The following is a 17,687-nucleotide window of genomic DNA, read 5'->3' on the forward strand; positions in this document are numbered from 1 at the left end:
AGAGACTTCTCATTTCTCAAAAAATAAAAAATAAGAGTGATAATTCATTTTTCATTATATTCCCTAACAAAACATTCTACATAAAGCTATTTTATATAAATTTGGATACCTTGTTGTGGCTACATGAAAGATGCCGAGCAGAAATAAGGGACACTATGTAAAGGGGCAATGAAATTTTTTGCATTTACCGCACCGTCACAGGGCCATCTTGTTTCATCTTAATGAGACTGCTTTCTATGTTTCTCAAGACCGGTTTATAGCTGCATACATTAGATCAAATTTATCTTATTATTGCAGCCTTGCATGGAACTTAAAAAAACAAGATGAATAGAGAGATGGAGAGGAGAGAAAATTACAGGCGTGCGATCCCATTGAATGCTTGAGTGGTCTGTTGGAGTCTTGCTGAGAGCTGTAATACCTCAGCCGCTAATGCCTCTGCTTTACTCTGTTCTTTTGCAAGTTGATCCTAAAAGAAAACGCAACCCCAATGATAAAGCTTATCAGCAAGGCCTAGGATATAGCAAATTGAAAAACTAATTGGATTATCATTTCACAACAAATAGATAACTCCTTGTAATTATACTTAATCATAGTGCAGTGGCTGATTCTCTACCTCTTAACAACCCAACAACATCCATATAGAATACGAAATTGGAGAGAACTCTATCGATGATCAAATGTGACACTAAACCAGACTAACCTTGATAGAGAGAACTTCAGTTGTATATTCAGCTGAGCCAGTCTTGTTAGAGCCATTGTTATGGGAGTCAAGCAAACCCTTAGCCTGGTCAGTCCTCAACTTATCTAAGATTCCTCGGAGCTCTTCATTTTGCTTAAGACAGTCTTTCACCTGCAAGTTTACATGAGGGGCAATAAGCAAAACAAAATAGATGAGCACATATCTAAAACTGATTTCTACTCCCTCAACAAATCCTTAGTTATTCCACACCAACACGCTGTTTCATACATCCATCTCCGACTAGATGGATTCCCCAATATATCAGCAAAAGTAGCTTAAACAATATCACCCATTTTCATGCACAACCGACAGTTTTTTTAGCCTAGTTAATGGGAAAGTAAACGACAAAATATTACTACAAAAAAAATAATTCATTTGATAGATGCACAGTCAGCCAGATACGCAATAGCAGAGTTCCTTGAACAAAGCTATATTCTGTCAATTCTCATCAATTCAGCCACCAAATGTACCTGATTCTCCCAGTGCACAGCTATGCTCATAGCCTCCTGATGAGAACTAGATAAATTAGAGTTCTCCTCAAAAAGCCTTTCTATCTCCGAAGATTGGGAATCAATCTGCCAACATTTACAAAAAAGTGAGTTTGCTGTGAAACGAATATATACAAAAGGATACTGATGATAGAAAAATAAATTGCCGAGACTACCTCCATTAAAAGCTTTTGTCTACTGCTTTCCAATTTCTCAATCACTACAGCCATGTCATGCATCTGCTTCTCGAGTATCTCTTTGTCTTCCTGTTCATGATTGCATTAACCAGTAATCATGTATCAAAGCATTATTTATTTGAGACCAACAAAACCGAGAGAAGGTAGACATAATCAATCAGTCAATAGTATGGTCATAGTAACCAATTCATATTTTGATCAATTGTTACTCAAATTAATACCCCATTGAGTCCAACCTCTATGTAATCCCATCCTATTTTTTCATTCCCTCGTTCATAGAAAAAGATAGTATAAACTTTCCATAAAGATGAACAATCAAGCAAATAACTTACAAATGAAAATCCCTTGCTGGCCACTTTGTCTGATTCTTCTGCAATGCAAGAACTAGGGGTTAAGAACATAGGAATGACAACCAAAAGGTGATGCAACAAATTGACAGATCCATAAAGGGATCTAAGATATTGTACAACAGCCTAAGTTGATGAATAAAAATACTTCATGGAACTAAAAAGCGAGAGGAGGTGCAACTCCGAGTACCTGAGGACTTTCTAGACAAAGCTGCAAGTTTTTCTTGTAATTCTTGATTCTCAGATGTAAGTACGGATGCTCGAGCTTGCTCCTCTGCTAGTTGCTGTCGTTCTTGCTGTCTCAACATTGATTCTCGCTACAAAATTTTCAGTGAGATCAGACAACACCAAACAAGCACAACTGCAGAAACTACACAAGGCTATTAAACAAAATCAATTTTCACCTGTAACTCGGACTTTAAATTAGCTAACTCGTTTTCTAATGCTTGTATCTGATCAGGTGGATTAGCACTTGAGTTTAGCGCACCAAGTGAGCCACTCATTGTTTGTTGTTGTATCATATTCAGCTCAGCTCTCAGGGATGCTGCATCTTCCTCAGCCTGTTGCCAAAGAAGTAATCAAAAAGATAGTTTTTAGCTATTACAAGGGAACTGGGAGAGAAATAAATTGCGTACTCGATACTGTTCTTCTTCTGCGTCCTTCAGACGTTTCTTTAGCATACGCAGCTGGGCGGAGAGATCCTCCTACACTAAGAAACCAGACTGTGAGCGACTATACGAAATCAACAGGGAGGAGACAAAGCACCAACCAACATACAGACAAACATTACCCGTGCAACAACTGCCGCATCTTTCTCCATCGCGACATCCTTGAGAGCTTTCCTCAAAGACGGTACAGTACTTTCCTCCTACAATCACAGCAAAACAAAGTAAACTGGGGCACCCTTAAAAGGTGAGGACGTTAAAAGGTGATAAACTTTACCAGATCATTCAAACGTTTCTGCAACGCACCACTCCCGGCTTCCTTTTGTTCAAGCTGAAATATTAAACATGAAAAATATAATTCTGCAACGCACAACAAAACTGACCAATGCGCCTTCCTGGAGTGAAGACTTGGAAAAGAAACAAGCACAAAAACAAAAACAAGAGTAGTACCATGGAAGCCAAATTCTTGTTTTGCTCTTCCAGTTCAGCATTCTTCCTATCCAAGTCTCTTATCTGAGAGACTAAAGTACTAACATCATTCTGCACAATCCATTTATAAAATCACCAAAATTTAAACAAAAAAATCACAAATTCTTAATGAAAATTATCATATATATTTCTCCATACCTCAGAGAGTCGATTTGCGCTCTCCGATTTTCGCATTCCTCCAACATCTGCCAAACAAGAACAACAATATTAGCAATAATAATAATAGAAGACAACTGTGTAGCAAGGTGACATAGAATAAGTTGAATGACGGACCGATAGGTGGGATCTGGGAGAGATCGGGGCCCGAAGAAGTTTTGCTCAATCTTTCAGCAGCTCGCTTTTGACGAATTTCTTCCAACTGAACAAAATTGAAAATTCAAATAAGGAAGGAAGGCGATGGTATTCGGAATCTAGATAGAGAGAGAATCGGAAAGGTACCGTTCGGCGGCCTAGGGACGCGTGGCGGGAATCCATGGCGGAGCGGAAGGCGAGGCTAAGGAAGGAGGATGGTTTTCCCTCTTCAGCCTCTGCACGGCGTTTCTCTCTTTCTCTCTTCTGTTTTCTGGTTTTGTTTCGATTCCGACTACCGAGACGGAGTACGAGTTTTAACGGTCAGCATGGCCCAAAATGGAAAGGGCTTTCCCCGGCCCAAACACATTACTCTAGTTTTGATCTTTATCGGCTAAAAATAAAAGAACATGGGTAAAATGAAAATTAACATTCTCATGTTTCGTATGAGTCAGCTTCTATTAATTCTAAAAACAAATGAGTTATCTTCTATTTGTTTATTATCATCCAAGGTTGTGAAGTAAACGAGAGGTAAACTATCATATGTGGCCAAGTTTGTAAGAGTTTAGTTGTGGAACATCTATGTCGAGGATTGAATCACACCGTCAATGATAGGAGCTAACTCTCAATCTATCTTGGTGGCTGGGGAGGGAGAACCGTTTTGACAATATCTCACGACAACATTTGAGAAAACTGTGTGACCTCAAAAAATGAAAAAAGTAAACGAAAGGTATATAGTTGATTTTGAAACGACAACTTTTGCATTTTACACCTCACCTTACAATTTGTCAATCGACACTATCAAATTCAAGGTTGAAATGATATAATACAGTTTTGGTTTTGATGCTCAAAGAAGTAACCATGTAATTGGACTTCAAAGTTTTCATTAGTGAAATGGAATGCAACGTCACATTACTCAAAACACTAAAAAGTAATAAATACATACAAAAATAAGAAATTATCGATTAAAATCTTTGATTTATGGGTCATTTTCTAAGGTGATATTAAAAAAATGAATATAATGCTACTACTATATACTATATACTTCCTAAATACATGATTGACAGAAAAGAATAATGATCAATGTCTTGCAGGATTGTTAAATAGCTCTATCGACCTTGTGGGATAGTAATGGTGATTCCATTTGATGGAGAAGAACCAATATCACTAAACTAGAATAACTGCCCGTGCTTTGCCGCGGTGTTTTGTTTGTTTATATACTTGAAGAATTAGAGATAAAATGAAGATCAGAAGATAGCATTTAGTAGCAAAGAACATATATTACAATGAAACTGGAGTCATTCAATTCAAAATAATAAGGCTCCAATTGTTAGCAGTAGAAAGCAGAGAGCATAGTGTGGAATCAAAAAGTTAACTCTAGTTTTGATTATACAAAATGCTTTGTTGTTAGCCAAAAATGCAGTCATAGCGCTGCATGTTTACAACTTAGATAAGTTGAACAAAAGTTGTATATACACAGTGGGGTTCACATTTAGTTAATCTTCTACTTCTAGTTTTGGTTCTTGTTTTGTTGAGGATGATATTGGTTCGCTGATTTCCCAGTCACATCAAATTGAATAATTATTAAGAGGGTAGATTAGAGAAAACGGAACTAATAAATAGATGTGAATAAGTACTAATATAGATGTGATTGTTATCAAGTTTTGTGGACAAATGGAGATATCTATGCAGAGTTTATAGAAGTTTCAAGAGAGCGAGAGAGAACAATGAGATCGACTATGCAAGTTTCAGGAGACCCTAAATCAAAACATCAGCCCAAAGCTAGAGAACCTAATATGGAAGTCTAATGAGAGGTCATGACCAAACAAAACATTCAAACAAACTTAAATGAACTCACATGAATTTGCAATGTGCTGTCAAACGTTCATAGAATCGCATATGAATACCCAAACGTATACACCAAACCACAAAATTCAAAACATAATTGAACAAAAACCTTAAAAAGGGTACTGAAATTTGTCAACTTTACCTTCAATGAGAGAGTCAAAAGCTAATTCAAGAAGGCATTAACTTTATCCTTATACAGATATTGATGTCCCGCAAATTCCTACGTAACAAAATACACAATCAAAATCAAAAAAAAAAAAAAAAAAAAAAAAAAAAAAAAACCTAACAATGAAGATAAAAGATGTAAAAGAAGATGTAAGATTACATTCAACCATTTTTAGACAAACTCAACCTAGCATGAACAATATCAATAGACCATGATAGATCTTAGATCGGTTACCTTAAAAAATATCATTTTTCTGTTAATAGTACCCCTCATGAGAATGCGATCAATTTAACACTAACTTCCTATTAAGAATTGAGAGAATATATTTCCTTAGAAATCCATTCATAACACTAAAGAGCCAGCATGTTACAATTATACACAAACATATTCAAAGAGAAACAAAAGAAAGTGTAAATGAAGAAGTGCATCTGAGGACCAAGAGAGAAACAATAGAAAACCATTGATTAAAAAAAACAATAAGAAGGAAAGCAAAATCATGCTTCTAATTCAATTCATGTAGGATATACCAAGTGTATAAAAGCATTGATATCAACATTCAAATTGAGAAGTGATACCTTGTGATGGTATGCTAAAAGCTTCAGGTTCATCAAACCCAACTAAACCCAGCAAATTTCAGAACTCTAACAATGGAGAAGTGAGAAATCATAGCCAAAGTAAATCAGAGGCAACAGAGAGAAAGGGAGAGTCTTACCCAGACCCAGACTAGTTCACAAATTATTAGAGAGCATTCAAAAGTATTATTTTTCCAGAAGCCTGAAGATGTACTCTTCTTCTAGAAGCTTTGTCAAATCTGACAAAGTTAAGTAATGTGTTTGTCCGATCTGAGAATGTACTAAGGCAACTAAGCAAGAATCAAAATTCAAGATCGCAAAAGTTAAGTCAAATCTGGCCAGATACGAATTTGCAAGCCATACCTTTTGTTATGTGCCTTCGACTCAACTTGCGTTCGCAAGAGTTTGATGGAGAGTGAGAGTTTGACAGAGCAGAGATTACAATCCCATTGAGGAGAGAGATCGAATCCAGTTGTAGTATGAGGAGAGCAAATCTTGAGGGAGATAAATAGAGAGATAAAGAGCAAGAAAGATCTAGGGATTTTTCTTTTTCGATGAAGGATCTAAAGAGTTTGTGAGAAAGCGAGAGAGAACTATAGACGCAGCTAAATAAAAAAAAATTTAAAAAAAATTTCTTCGCAGCACTGCTCACGGGAACAGTGCTTAGTGAACAGTGCTAACGTTAGCACAAAAATATATATAGGTTAAAAACAGTCTCTGTTGAATATGCATGTTCTCTGAAGAGTGGAAGTGTTGTTGCTTCACTGGCCAGCATATGAACTACGGAAGACATTGGTGGTCGATCAGCTAGATTGGAGCTTCTTGAACACACAAAAATGCAACATTGATACACCTTAAAGCTTCATGAGGCAGACATGTTTCTCTCACCGCTGGATCAATTACCTCCAATCCTTTACCTTCTTTCCATAGTTTCCAAGCCTAAGGTTCAACACAGATGTATATAAACCCATCAAGATTTTGCATGAACTTTTTACTTTTACTTGAATTTAAGCTAATAAGTTAGAGACAGTGATACAACAATAACCAGAGTTTTACACTTTTACTTACCCATCCAGCTAGAGTTGGTGAATTTTCAAGATGATGGAAAGCACCATTCTTTTTTCCACTAACAATCTCCAACGTACAACAGCACTCCAAAGCTAAACACATCCAATTTCTCAGAGAAATGACCATAACGTGCATATTCGGGAGACATGTGACCGTTGCATGAATCTGAAGGTATATGAATAGTTGGCAATCCTTCTATCTCACAAAACACCTGAAATTACTGCTCTCTGCCAAGAAGAACAAGTTCTGAAGTTACTAACTCTCTCATGGTCTTAGGTAAATCATGCATATGCATATCATGTGTTTTTCACAGAGAATAGCAACCTTGCTTGCTATCCTAGTTCTGAGTCCTTAGTTGTACGTCCTTGAATTCAAAGATCTTGTTAGCATATTCTAATAGGTCTGTGTTTTGTTTTCAAACTGTTATTTGACAACTGAGTTTTGTAAAAGCCTTGGCGCTCAAATCAGTCAAGGGTTGAGATTTTTTGTTGTGCCAACCCGTGACCAAATGGTTTTCTGTCCAAGGCTCCAGCTTGGTATAATGATGCCCAGACCAAATGTAAAGCTGGAACTGTCTGAGTCCAGACCAGTTTTTATTGGCTGTGTCGTGGTCCACTGATGGACTAAGTAAGAGGTTATACAACCTTATTGCTCCATGTTTAAATCAAACTTGTTTTAGGAAAGGTATCTTTGTGTCCTTAAGTTGGCTCGTGACAACTCTGTTGGATCTGCAGCAAATCACCTATGTCCAAAACCTTTCTGAAGCAGGTTGGCAGCTTTGCTTGCGTCATCTCTTTGATGCCTGGTCTGCCTATATATTGTTATAGCTTTGGCTATAATCGGTGATTATTGAAAACTGTTATATTGCATTTTCATTAGTTGAGTCTAGTTTTAGCTTGCATTGTTCATGCCGCTCTAAGTCTTCCCTGTGATTATAAATCTTAGAGCTTGAACTATAAAACTTTTTTCATAAACTCATATCATGTTGCATACCATGAGAGATGTGTAGTGCAACCAACCCAAGAAGTGTTCACGGTTGAATCAGCTATTGGGTACCTGAATTCACAAACAAGGCTTCTGAAAATGTTTCCAGTTGTTGCTACTTAGAAACAAGAGAGGAAATAGGTCTAGACTAGTTTGGGACTAGATAGGATAGCATAGTGTTGTTGTATCCCTAGATCTGTTATTTTTGTAAAAAGGTCATTTCAACATAGTGGAAAGGTTTGTCCCTCAAGAGAAAGGGGCACGCAGTTTTTCTCCCTGATTCAAGGTTTCTGCGAGTAAAAAACATCTCTGTGTTGATTGTTTATTTACAGCAATTTCTTTTCTGCAAATTCATATCCTATAATCTGAGATAGCACAAGCCATTATTATCCTCAGAGGACAGAAGTCAACGAAAATTTGAAAAATGCCTATTCACCCCCCTCTAGGACCTTTAGAATCAATGGTAGAGAAATGAGCAATAGTAGTGATTTCGAGACATATATGTGTGTGTATATATATATATATGATTTAAATGATGTGCTACAAATCCGTACTACGTTCCAACAACCCTGTTGGTATTTGCTTCTGTTTGATTCAAGTCGAAAATCTTTGCCATTCCAAAGTCGGAAATTTTTGGATTCATTTCTCCATCCAACAGCACATTACTAGCTTTTAGATCCCTGTGAATGATTTTCAATCGGGAATGCTTGTGGATATAAAGTACCCCTTGAGCAATACCTTCTATGATTTGAAAGCTTTTACTCCAATCCAGTCTTGTGTTTTTAGATGGATCTGATTAGAGAAACGATGAAGAATGATTAACAATCATAACTATATCACCAATATCATCAAAGAATTAATCTCAGAAGTATAAGCACATACCAAACAAGAATTTGTCCAAACTTCGATTGGGTATGTACTCATAGACCAATATCAATTCCTCCTCTTCAATATAGCAACCCAATAGCCTAACAAAATTTGTATGTTGAAGCTTGGCTATAAGTTTCAACTCATTCATGAACTACTTATGTTGTCCTGACTTCTTTGACAGTCTCTTTATGGCGGCTACTTGATTTTCAGGCAAAATCCCCTAAAAGGAAAGAAAATCTGTGACATAGAGAACCATTTCCTTACTGATCCAAGGAAAAACTACTAAAGTAAGAGATGTCATCAAATTTATTTAGTCACTCACACCTTATAAACAGGGCGAAATCCTCCTTCTCCAAGTTTATTAGCTTCATAGAAATTGTTTGTAGCATCGATATACTCCTTAAACTAAACATTGGTAGTTCTGTTTCATTCTGTTCACCTTCAGCATTAACATTCCTTACAATCTCACTATATATCCTGTACATTTCAATGTTACATTAAGAACTTAGAAGCATTGTAAGTTTGAAGCTACAAAAGATGAGAATGAGAGCAGCACCTTGGCTTTCTTAAGGTTTTCTTCCATAAAAAGTAAAGAACAACTATTCCAAGCAATCCTGCTGTTGCTAGAACTATTGCAATTACAATAGCCGTGTTTCTCATGTTGCTTTTCTTTGTTGAAGCCACAGAGAATCTGCAGTTGATGACAACCCGAAAATGCAAGTCATGGCACCATCACTACCTGGTTCAGAGTCAAATGCAGCTGCTGCATAAAGCACTGTGAAGAAGAAACAATTTATAGAGCGAGTAGTGTTGCCATCAAGGACCATCAACTGTGTGTGAATCTTATTCCCGGCCTCCAAGCAAGCATTGCAGGATGTGCGAGAAGTTAGGTCTGCGCTACAATCAGAGTCAAATGCAGTGGTCTGGTTAAGCCTGGAGATCCAATCTTGTGAAGTCTCAATACCGGCACAGATGCTGGGACTTGTGACAAAATGTGAAGGAGTATAACAATAAGAAACAAGATTGGAAGGGAGGGGGAGAGAGGTGAGCCTGGACTGCAAGTTTTGGAGGCAAGAAGTTGAGGTGGCTATGTTGGGAAGCAGAAAAACATTGGTGGCTTTCAGGTATTGTGCAAGGCCTATACCAAAGAGAGACTGAATGGTTTGACAGCACAAGTTTTGGGTGGCATCAACTTTGCTCTGGGAATCAAAGTTTCTGCATGATGAAGAACTGAAAGGAATTCTAAGAACATAGCTAAGATCCATGGGGCATGTTGTTCTGTTAGCCGTGGTTGAATCTACAGATTGGCTACTAGTTGAGAGAGGAAGTAGAACTAGAACAAACACCAACAAGTACCCCATTCTTCGTTTCATCGATCACTTCTTCTTTCTATACAAATGGCATTCCATAATCTGAACTATACAGAAATTTGAAGTCCAAGAGTCACAACAGGGCTTACCAGTCTCTTTCTGTCCTGCTTCCATTTTGTTGATCTTCTTCACATATTATATTCTGATGTTGGTTTTTGACTGGTCTTATTCCAAAGACATTGCTGCTAACAACTTTAAGACCCTCAAATCTGCTTTGCGGAAGTCTTACTAGCCATGCATGTGCCCATGCTATCTAATGAACATTATCTTCCAACAGTAAATCTTGCTGAATTTGATGTGTGGAAAAGGAAAGAGAGTCAGAGAAAGGCTTTCTAGAACATGTACTAATAGACGAGCAACGTTTCCTTTTCTTGAGTATATTCAATGTACTGGTATATAAATGTCTTTGAAGTAAGCTTTAAACAGGGTCGAATCTTGCACTCATCAGACCAAATAATGGTGGCGACGGGGTTGTTTTTCACTGTAATTCTAAAAGTCTCAAGCTTGAGAGTATCATGTGTTCTTACAAGAATCGTAAGCAGAAAATGATGAAGACTCGGATTGAAATTTTGTAGATTAATATAAGGAAGAACCGAGTTTCATCAAGATGTTGAGATGAGCATATTGATGTTCAACCTTGGCGGCAACAATGAAGCAAAGAAAGCTGATGGCAACAAGTCTAGTGCTGCTATACACCACAATTGCCTTTGTGTATAGCAGCACGCCAGCACATGATACATAAAACCAAGCTCAGTTTCAACTTGTTTTAAGACATCTTCTGCTGAATGATTTCGTATCATATCATTGTAATCAAGGATGAGGTTTGCATAAAGAGCCTGAAGATCTTGAATAATGCATAAGTTTCATGGAGTGGTCTGGCTTCAGAAATACCAGGGTTCACTTCAGAAGTAGCAATTCCTTCAGTAAGTGTACTCCAAAAGCCTACGTACGCCCTGGCCTCAAGCTTTTATGGCGCTATATTTTTCCGCAAAATCAGCATAACCATTACCAGGATTAGGAGGTGGATGAAAGGAGCCAGCAAGCAACCCATGTCCTCTCTCCATAGTCCATACTAGATGGTAAGTGCTAGCTGTCTATATCAAGCTGTAGCAATCCAAGCTGGACTACTAAGCCTAGTAAAGTGCCAGATGAAATGAAGCCTAAGAAGCCATGCCCAGGTTGTTTGGATGTGGGGGGTTTTGTTGATCAACATTCCCTTGGAAGTTGGAGATCAATACAAGGTTCAATTGTTCAAATATTCAAGTTAACTTAACTATGTCACAAGGCTGAATGCTCTTTCTTATGAATTTACACCCAATATAAGAAGTTACCGATTCTGAGTTGACCATTGGTTCTAATTAGTAATCAAGATAGCAAAACTCAGTACTTGTACCATCTTATTGAATGCAGTCTTTAACATCATCAAACTGAAAAAGGCCCTAAATAAGAGTATTAGAACCAAATAATATGGAAGGAGAAGCCTAAACCCTCGACCCATAATGAATTGATGAAACAAATGAACACAAAGCCATATAAACTAGAAAGATCAATTAAAATGGTGATTTTGTGATTGCAGCATGCTGAAGATGCTGCACAGATATAATAGTGTGTCTTTTTTCTTTTCTTTTTTTGGTCCGAGATATAATACGGACTCATCAACCTGGTCTTTAAGAGAACAAATCTCCAGCTATCATTTCAAAGTTCCACACAGCCAAACAAAACAAAACCAGAAATAGTGCTTCTTATTGCTTTTTCAAAACACAAAAAAGAAAAAGTACTTTTATTTCTACAACTGACCTTGGGTCAAATGCAGTTTTCATAAGAAAATGAGATTTTTGGGAATCGGAATCCCCCATTCCAACAAAGCTCAACAAGCTCTCTCAGCACCCGCCTCATGAACCGAAACGGCAGCAACCGTGAATGCCTTGCCCTCCTGGATATGTCTCTACAACTTGAGCTACAATTAGTAACAGCATATTTTACAGATAAAAAAAGATACTTCAACTATCTCAAGCAAAGCGCAAAAAGTCAAATAATAGTGTCAGATCAGATCAACTCCACATACTGCTAATTAACAATAATCATACACGCTCATTCTTTCAATAATATACAATCTCATTCTGCACATAATGAAATACTACAACAAACAAAGAGCTACATAGAGATTAGAGAGCGCTGGTAACCTGGCAGTCCTGAAGCCAGCTACATTGGATAACTGATGCATATGCAACACAAGAACTGACATTATGTTTCAATGGTAGTCTTACAAACAGGATTCACGAAACACCCAAGATTGCTAAAGGAGCCGGGCTACAACAGTTTCAAGTTTCCTAGTGAAATTGAAAATATATATTTCAAATATTCATTTGACTTCAGACTGAATTTTTAAGCCATGCTAATAATACAGGGTCGACTTTATCCTTCGACAACAAATCAACAATCAATTCCATAGTTGATGCATCTCCAGAGAAACCCCTCTCACTCATTTCTTCAATAAGACTTGTAGCCCTCGATGTCTCGTTGTTATTGATAAAACCTCGGATAATTGTGTTATAGGTGCAGCCATCAGCAGAACAGCCTTTTTGCTCCATTTCTCTAAACAACTTTTCTGCTTCAACTAAGATGCCACCATTACAAAGTCCCTTGATCATTATATTGTATGTCCATACATCAGGCAGTACTCCTTTCGATGACAAACCAGAGAAGACGTCTATTGCAGATTAAATTTTCCCAGTTTTGAACAGAGCTTCAATGATAATATTGTAAGCTACAATATCTGGTTTCAACTTGTTCCCTTCCATCTCTCTAAGCAATTCAATTGCCTCAGAAAGTTGTTGGTTGTTACAGAGGCCATCAAGTATAATATTATAAGTTCGAATATCTGGAAGTTGGCCACAATCTTGCATCTCAGAGAACAACTTTTCTGCTTCTTGTAGTCTCCCAGCTTTGCAAAAACCATCAATAAGAGTGTTATAGGTAATGGTATTAGGAACAATTCCCCTACAAGGCATTTCCTTGAAAATCTTGTAAGCCTTATCGATCCTTTTACCCTCGCAATATCCGTTAATCATTATGCTACAGCTATGAACATTAATCATGGAGCCCTTGGTAACCATTAGATCAAAAACTTGTTTTGCCTTGTCCATTTCACCTCGCAAACAGTGACCATCCATTAGGGAACTGTATGTGATAGTGTTAGGTTCAATTCCTTTTTGAATCATAATCTTAACCACACTTTTGGCATGCCCAACCATCCCGTCCTTGCATAGTGCATCAACCAGGATACTGAAGGTGAAGACATCTGGAAAGATACCTTGACTGGCCATTTTCATACAACAACCTCGTAGCTTCTTTCCAGTGGCTTATATCGCAAACTCCTTGAATAAAAGAGTTGTAGGTGACAACGTCTGGAGCGATACCTCTACCAATCATCTCTGAAAAGAGGTTCTTTGCTTGGTCAACTAGTGTATCTTTGGCTGTCAATGATGGTGCTAAAGGTATATACGTCAGGCTTGCATCCATGTTCTTCCATCTTCCGAAGTAATTGAATAGCCGCAGTGCTGTTTCCAATCATGCAAAAGCCCTGTATTAATGTGGTGAAAGTAATCACATCGGGCTGACAATAACCTCCCTCCACCATTTTGCTGAAAACTCTTGCTGCATCAGCCATTCTATTTCGGAGAACAAATCCGTGGATTAGAGTAGTGAAGGTTGCAACAGTTGGTTGAAGACCCAGTTTGAAGAAGTGGGCCAAGACAGACAAGGCATATTCCATATGGTTCAAATGACAGTAACAATTGATGGTAATATTAAGAGTATAAACATCAGAAGCGATTCCGACGAGACCCATTTGTGAATTCAAAGAGAGGACAGCTTCAAATTGTTTGAGTTTGACAAGTTGACCCAAGATCCGAGTGAAACGGACAACAGAAGGCAGAGGACGCGAGTGAAGCATTTCATCGAACACCTTCAAGGCATCCTCCCACTGCCCTGGTTCGATTCCCTAGATGGGTTTCTCCCGAATGAAAGAAAGCCATGGAACTGTTGAGGGGAGAGCGAAGACAAGAAAGCATACCTCTTGTGCTGCTGATGCGTATCATCTTCGGATTCAAGAATTGAGCTTCGGTAGAGATCTCCCTTTTCTTAACGCGCTCAGAAGGAATAATATTTGGTACTAATTATTGGGTTTTATTCTTTATTTCAATAAACTCATTTCAATGATTTTTAAAAAAAAACGTATATACCCTTAATTATCACACACATCTCTCTCGTTTCTTTCTCCCGATCTAAAACGTTCTCTCTCTCTCTCTCTCTCTCTACTCTCTCTCCTCCTCTCTCTACTTACTTACTCTCTCTCTCTCTCTCTCTCTCTCTCTCTCTCTCTCTCTCTACTCTCTCTCTCTCTCTCTCTCTCTCTCTCTCTCTCTCTCTCTCTCTCTCTCTCTCTCTCTCTCTCTCTCTCTCTCTCTCTCTCTCATCCCTTTCGATCCAATCGTCAGAAAGCTTCTTATTCTAATTCATGAGACCGATCGAGTTCTACCGGGTAATAAAGTTCTATTGGAGTAAAAAAAGTTCTACTGAGGGGTGAAAAGTTTATTATTAAAGTAATAAATGTATTACTGGGGGTAATAATTTTATTACTAATGGTCATAACACTTTTTTCTTATGCTTCATTTATCTATGTTATGGAGGTGGATAACAAGTTTACTGGGGGTCAGTAATATGTTACGGGGGTGGATAACAAATTTATTGGGGGTCAGTAATATATTATTGGGGTGGATAACAAGTTTACTAAGATCAGTAATATTCTGGCGACCGGATTCCGGTAACTGGTGACTGGAGTTCGTGGACCAGTGACCGGAGTCCGGCAAACAAAGTCCTCTCTCTCTTCCATTTTCTCTCTCTAAATGTGTATAAGACACAAGGGTAAAAGTGTCTCAAAAATATTATTTTATTATGAATTTAATAAAGATTTATGTATTTGGGCACAAATAAACTATCTCTCATTCAATTAGGGTCAAATGTCTTATTGTCAATGGAATGAAGTTTGACTTTTATTTTTTTATGCAAATAGGCATTAACCCTATCTTCTTTGTCTTGTATACGCATTTTTATTTTATTTGCAAATTTACTATTTGAATTTTTTAATTTTAAAAAATAATAATAATAATCAATTTATAAAAACAAAGGTGAGAATAACGGGGATTACAATGACCACTAGGGTCACAATAGTGTCATTACATTTGACATTTAACTTACTTATTCGTGAGTTTAGCAGAGGATAAAACTAATCACACACAAAATACTAGAGAAACATAAAACCAGAGCCAAGGCGCTCAATTGCGGTAATCCAAGTCCTATGAAATCATCTCGCTGCATCTAGCTCGCACAGTCTGTCAAGTTATCCATGCACTAACACTTGTTTTTGCCTTTTGGGTCAGAGCTTGAATTTATTTCATGATCGGCTCTTATTATAGATAAAATGTGTTAATAACAAAAAAGAATATGTTAATAGCATCACCTTTTTATTTTCGGTAAGTTAATATCATTTCTGCTCACAGAAATCACATTTTTCATTTCTTTTATTGAAACTAAATTTGGTAGGCTAATTTCACTGCTCGTATAATCATGTTAACTAAATTTGGTAGGCTAATTTTCGGCCACGATGCGGCGTTGGCGAAGGTCTTGTATTTGCGGTCATTTGCGAAAATAAAGGATGTGTATTTGTGTGGTGTCGGTCGAGATTTCGGAAGTGTTGATGTGTGGCATCGGTCTCTGTCATCAGAAGAGGTGCGCAGCAGTTTGGGTGGACGATGGCGGTGCTGTGAAGAACGGCAGTGGGTATCCAATTCTTGTTGTCTCTTGTCATCAAGGATTTGGGCGCTTGGGTGTTGGGGGTGTGGAGGTGGAGGGTTGCTGCTGCGCAATTTCTACCGGTGGGGCTTGTTCGTCAGTGGTCGGGGCTCATTAGCGACGGCGGAGTGGAGTATTCAGAGACGAGATGGTAGTGGAGGACCTGCAGATGTTGTCTTGGGCTGGATCTAAGAATTGGGCCCACTTTGCCCTATTTCAAATCTGGGCTTGTCCTATACCAAGCATGGTTTGGTCTTGGGGCTTTACCCTAGGTCTATAAGGTCAATTTATTTGTTTAATGTTGTTCTTTGCTTATGTTATTTAGTTTGTTCTTGCTTTTGGCGAGTAATAAGTCCCTACAGTTGTTGTGTGGGGTTAGTTGGGCTCCTTGCCTGTGTGTGCACTCAAAGTGCCTTGTCTACTCTAGGTAGGCGGCGAGTTCCTTACTTTATCAAATGGTCGTTGCCACCTAGCGGTAGGGTGAAGCTGAGTGTCGTCGGATTTATCTTCCGACGACAATATAGCTGGAAAATTGTTTTAGAATTGGATATTAAGATGTGTAAGTGTGTTACATATCTACTGATTTTTCCAGGTTGTCATCATCGTTATATCAAAGCAAATAGAGTCATCATTAGAGCAGTACTCTTTGTTAGTTAATTGGTGATTGTTTGAGTACATGAGTATTGTAGAGGTTTCTGATATTATTTCAGGTCTTTGTAATCAGGGGTTTAGGCTTAATGTCCCCCCCCCCCTTTGTATTTAACAGTTTCATTAATCAAGGCTTGAGCGCAGCCGCACCAGCCCTTTATTACAAAAAAAAAAAAATGAGTGGGTAGTGCATCTCTTTATTATCTTGTATATGGGTATGGATAGACAAAAATGTTCATTAATAATAGTAGAAGACAAATCAAACAGTATTTGGAGAAATTTGTCGATCTTTTCCCTGTCAAGGTTTCTCTCTCAAATTGTCCAAGCATCTTTTGATGGTGGCTAGGGATGTAGCGGTGTAGGAGGCTACTCAAGCTGCAGCCCAAGATATGTCAGGTCATTAGTTCGATCGTTGGTGTAAAAATTCTTAGGTTTTTTTCAGTATTTTCACATCTTCTTGTTTCTTTTTTCTTCTATATCTTCTTCTTTTACTAACGCTGCGTTTGGATGAGAGTTTTTATAAATCCTAAGAAACTATGCCTAAGAAACTATGAAATGGTGGAGTTTAGATTTGCAATGAAAGGTTTCTGTCAATGAGAACTTGAAACTCGTCTTTAAGGGCCAAAGATAGATTTTTTTTTTTATATAATAAAAATTTACTAGAAAATTAAAGTACAAACTGGAAACTGCTTCTTTTTTTTCTCTTCATTTTTTGAAACCAAAATAAATTCTCCTTTAAATGCACTCGTTAATTTATATAGTATGTTACTAGGTACTAACCCGCACATTTCTGCGGGCTAGAGTTCATGAAATCATGAGGATGCAAAGGAAGGGATTTAATTTCGTATGATAAACAGCAAACAACTTGATCAAAAGATAAAGAACATCCATTTAATTCATAAGCTGCAACAGCTATATAAACATTTAATTCATAAGATGAAACTGTTATATAAACAATACAGTTGCAAAATAAAAATCAACTTGTTACGTCCTCCTTCAACGATCTTCTGGCTCCCCTGTGAGGAAATGTAGCAAGCAAAGTGCTAGCAACAAGTCAATCATTCTTTGAAGTTTGAAATATGAAGACTGCTCACA

General features: G+C 37.7%; 2 protein-coding genes and 1 pseudogene across 3 annotated transcripts in view; all 3 read right to left on the reverse strand.

Moving 5' to 3' along the window:
- LOC101303087 overlaps positions 1-3,500 on the reverse strand; it is a 3,554-nt gene extending 54 nt beyond the window's left edge. The window contains exons 1-15 of the mRNA XM_004291462.1: positions 3,364-3,500; positions 3,199-3,283; positions 3,064-3,110; positions 2,887-2,976; positions 2,714-2,767; positions 2,562-2,639; positions 2,407-2,475; positions 2,176-2,331; positions 1,962-2,088; positions 1,757-1,794; positions 1,404-1,493; positions 1,210-1,314; positions 701-850; positions 357-466; positions 1-260 (exon numbers count right to left, since the gene is read on the reverse strand). The exon at positions 1-260 is cut by the window's left edge and continues 54 nt beyond it. Of these exons, the coding sequence (XP_004291510.1) occupies positions 185-260; positions 357-466; positions 701-850; positions 1,210-1,314; positions 1,404-1,493; positions 1,757-1,794; positions 1,962-2,088; positions 2,176-2,331; positions 2,407-2,475; positions 2,562-2,639; positions 2,714-2,767; positions 2,887-2,976; positions 3,064-3,110; positions 3,199-3,283; positions 3,364-3,399 (1,311 nt within the window). The 5' untranslated portion in view covers positions 3,400-3,500 and the 3' untranslated portion in view covers positions 1-184. The remainder of the gene's footprint in view (positions 261-356; positions 467-700; positions 851-1,209; positions 1,315-1,403; positions 1,494-1,756; positions 1,795-1,961; positions 2,089-2,175; positions 2,332-2,406; positions 2,476-2,561; positions 2,640-2,713; positions 2,768-2,886; positions 2,977-3,063; positions 3,111-3,198; positions 3,284-3,363) is intronic.
- A 5,877-nt stretch (positions 3,501-9,377) lies between these two features.
- Positions 9,378-10,082, reverse strand: LOC101311732 (probable receptor-like protein kinase At1g11050-like). Its single transcript, XM_004292977.1, has one exon. It carries the CDS (start codon positions 10,080-10,082, stop codon positions 9,378-9,380), a length of 705 nt encoding a protein of 234 aa, XP_004293025.1.
- Positions 10,083-11,940: 1,858 nt separating this feature from the next.
- Positions 11,941-13,786, reverse strand: LOC101306199 (annotated as a pseudogene). The gene has a single exon (XR_184045.1). The product of XR_184045.1 is annotated as a pentatricopeptide repeat-containing protein At1g12775, mitochondrial-like (transcript).
- Between the last annotated feature and the right edge of the window lie 3,901 nt (positions 13,787-17,687).

Source organism: Fragaria vesca, linkage group LG2, assembly GCF_000184155.1.
Source record: "Fragaria vesca subsp. vesca linkage group LG2, FraVesHawaii_1.0, whole genome shotgun sequence".
NCBI lineage: Eukaryota > Viridiplantae > Streptophyta > Magnoliopsida > Rosales > Rosaceae > Fragaria > Fragaria vesca.

Excerpts from the sequence above, each read along its gene's own strand:
- LOC101311732 (XM_004292977.1), bottom strand. The coding sequence starts at position 10,082 with ATGGGGTACTTGTTGGTGTTTGTTCTAGTTCTACTTCCTCTCTCAACT.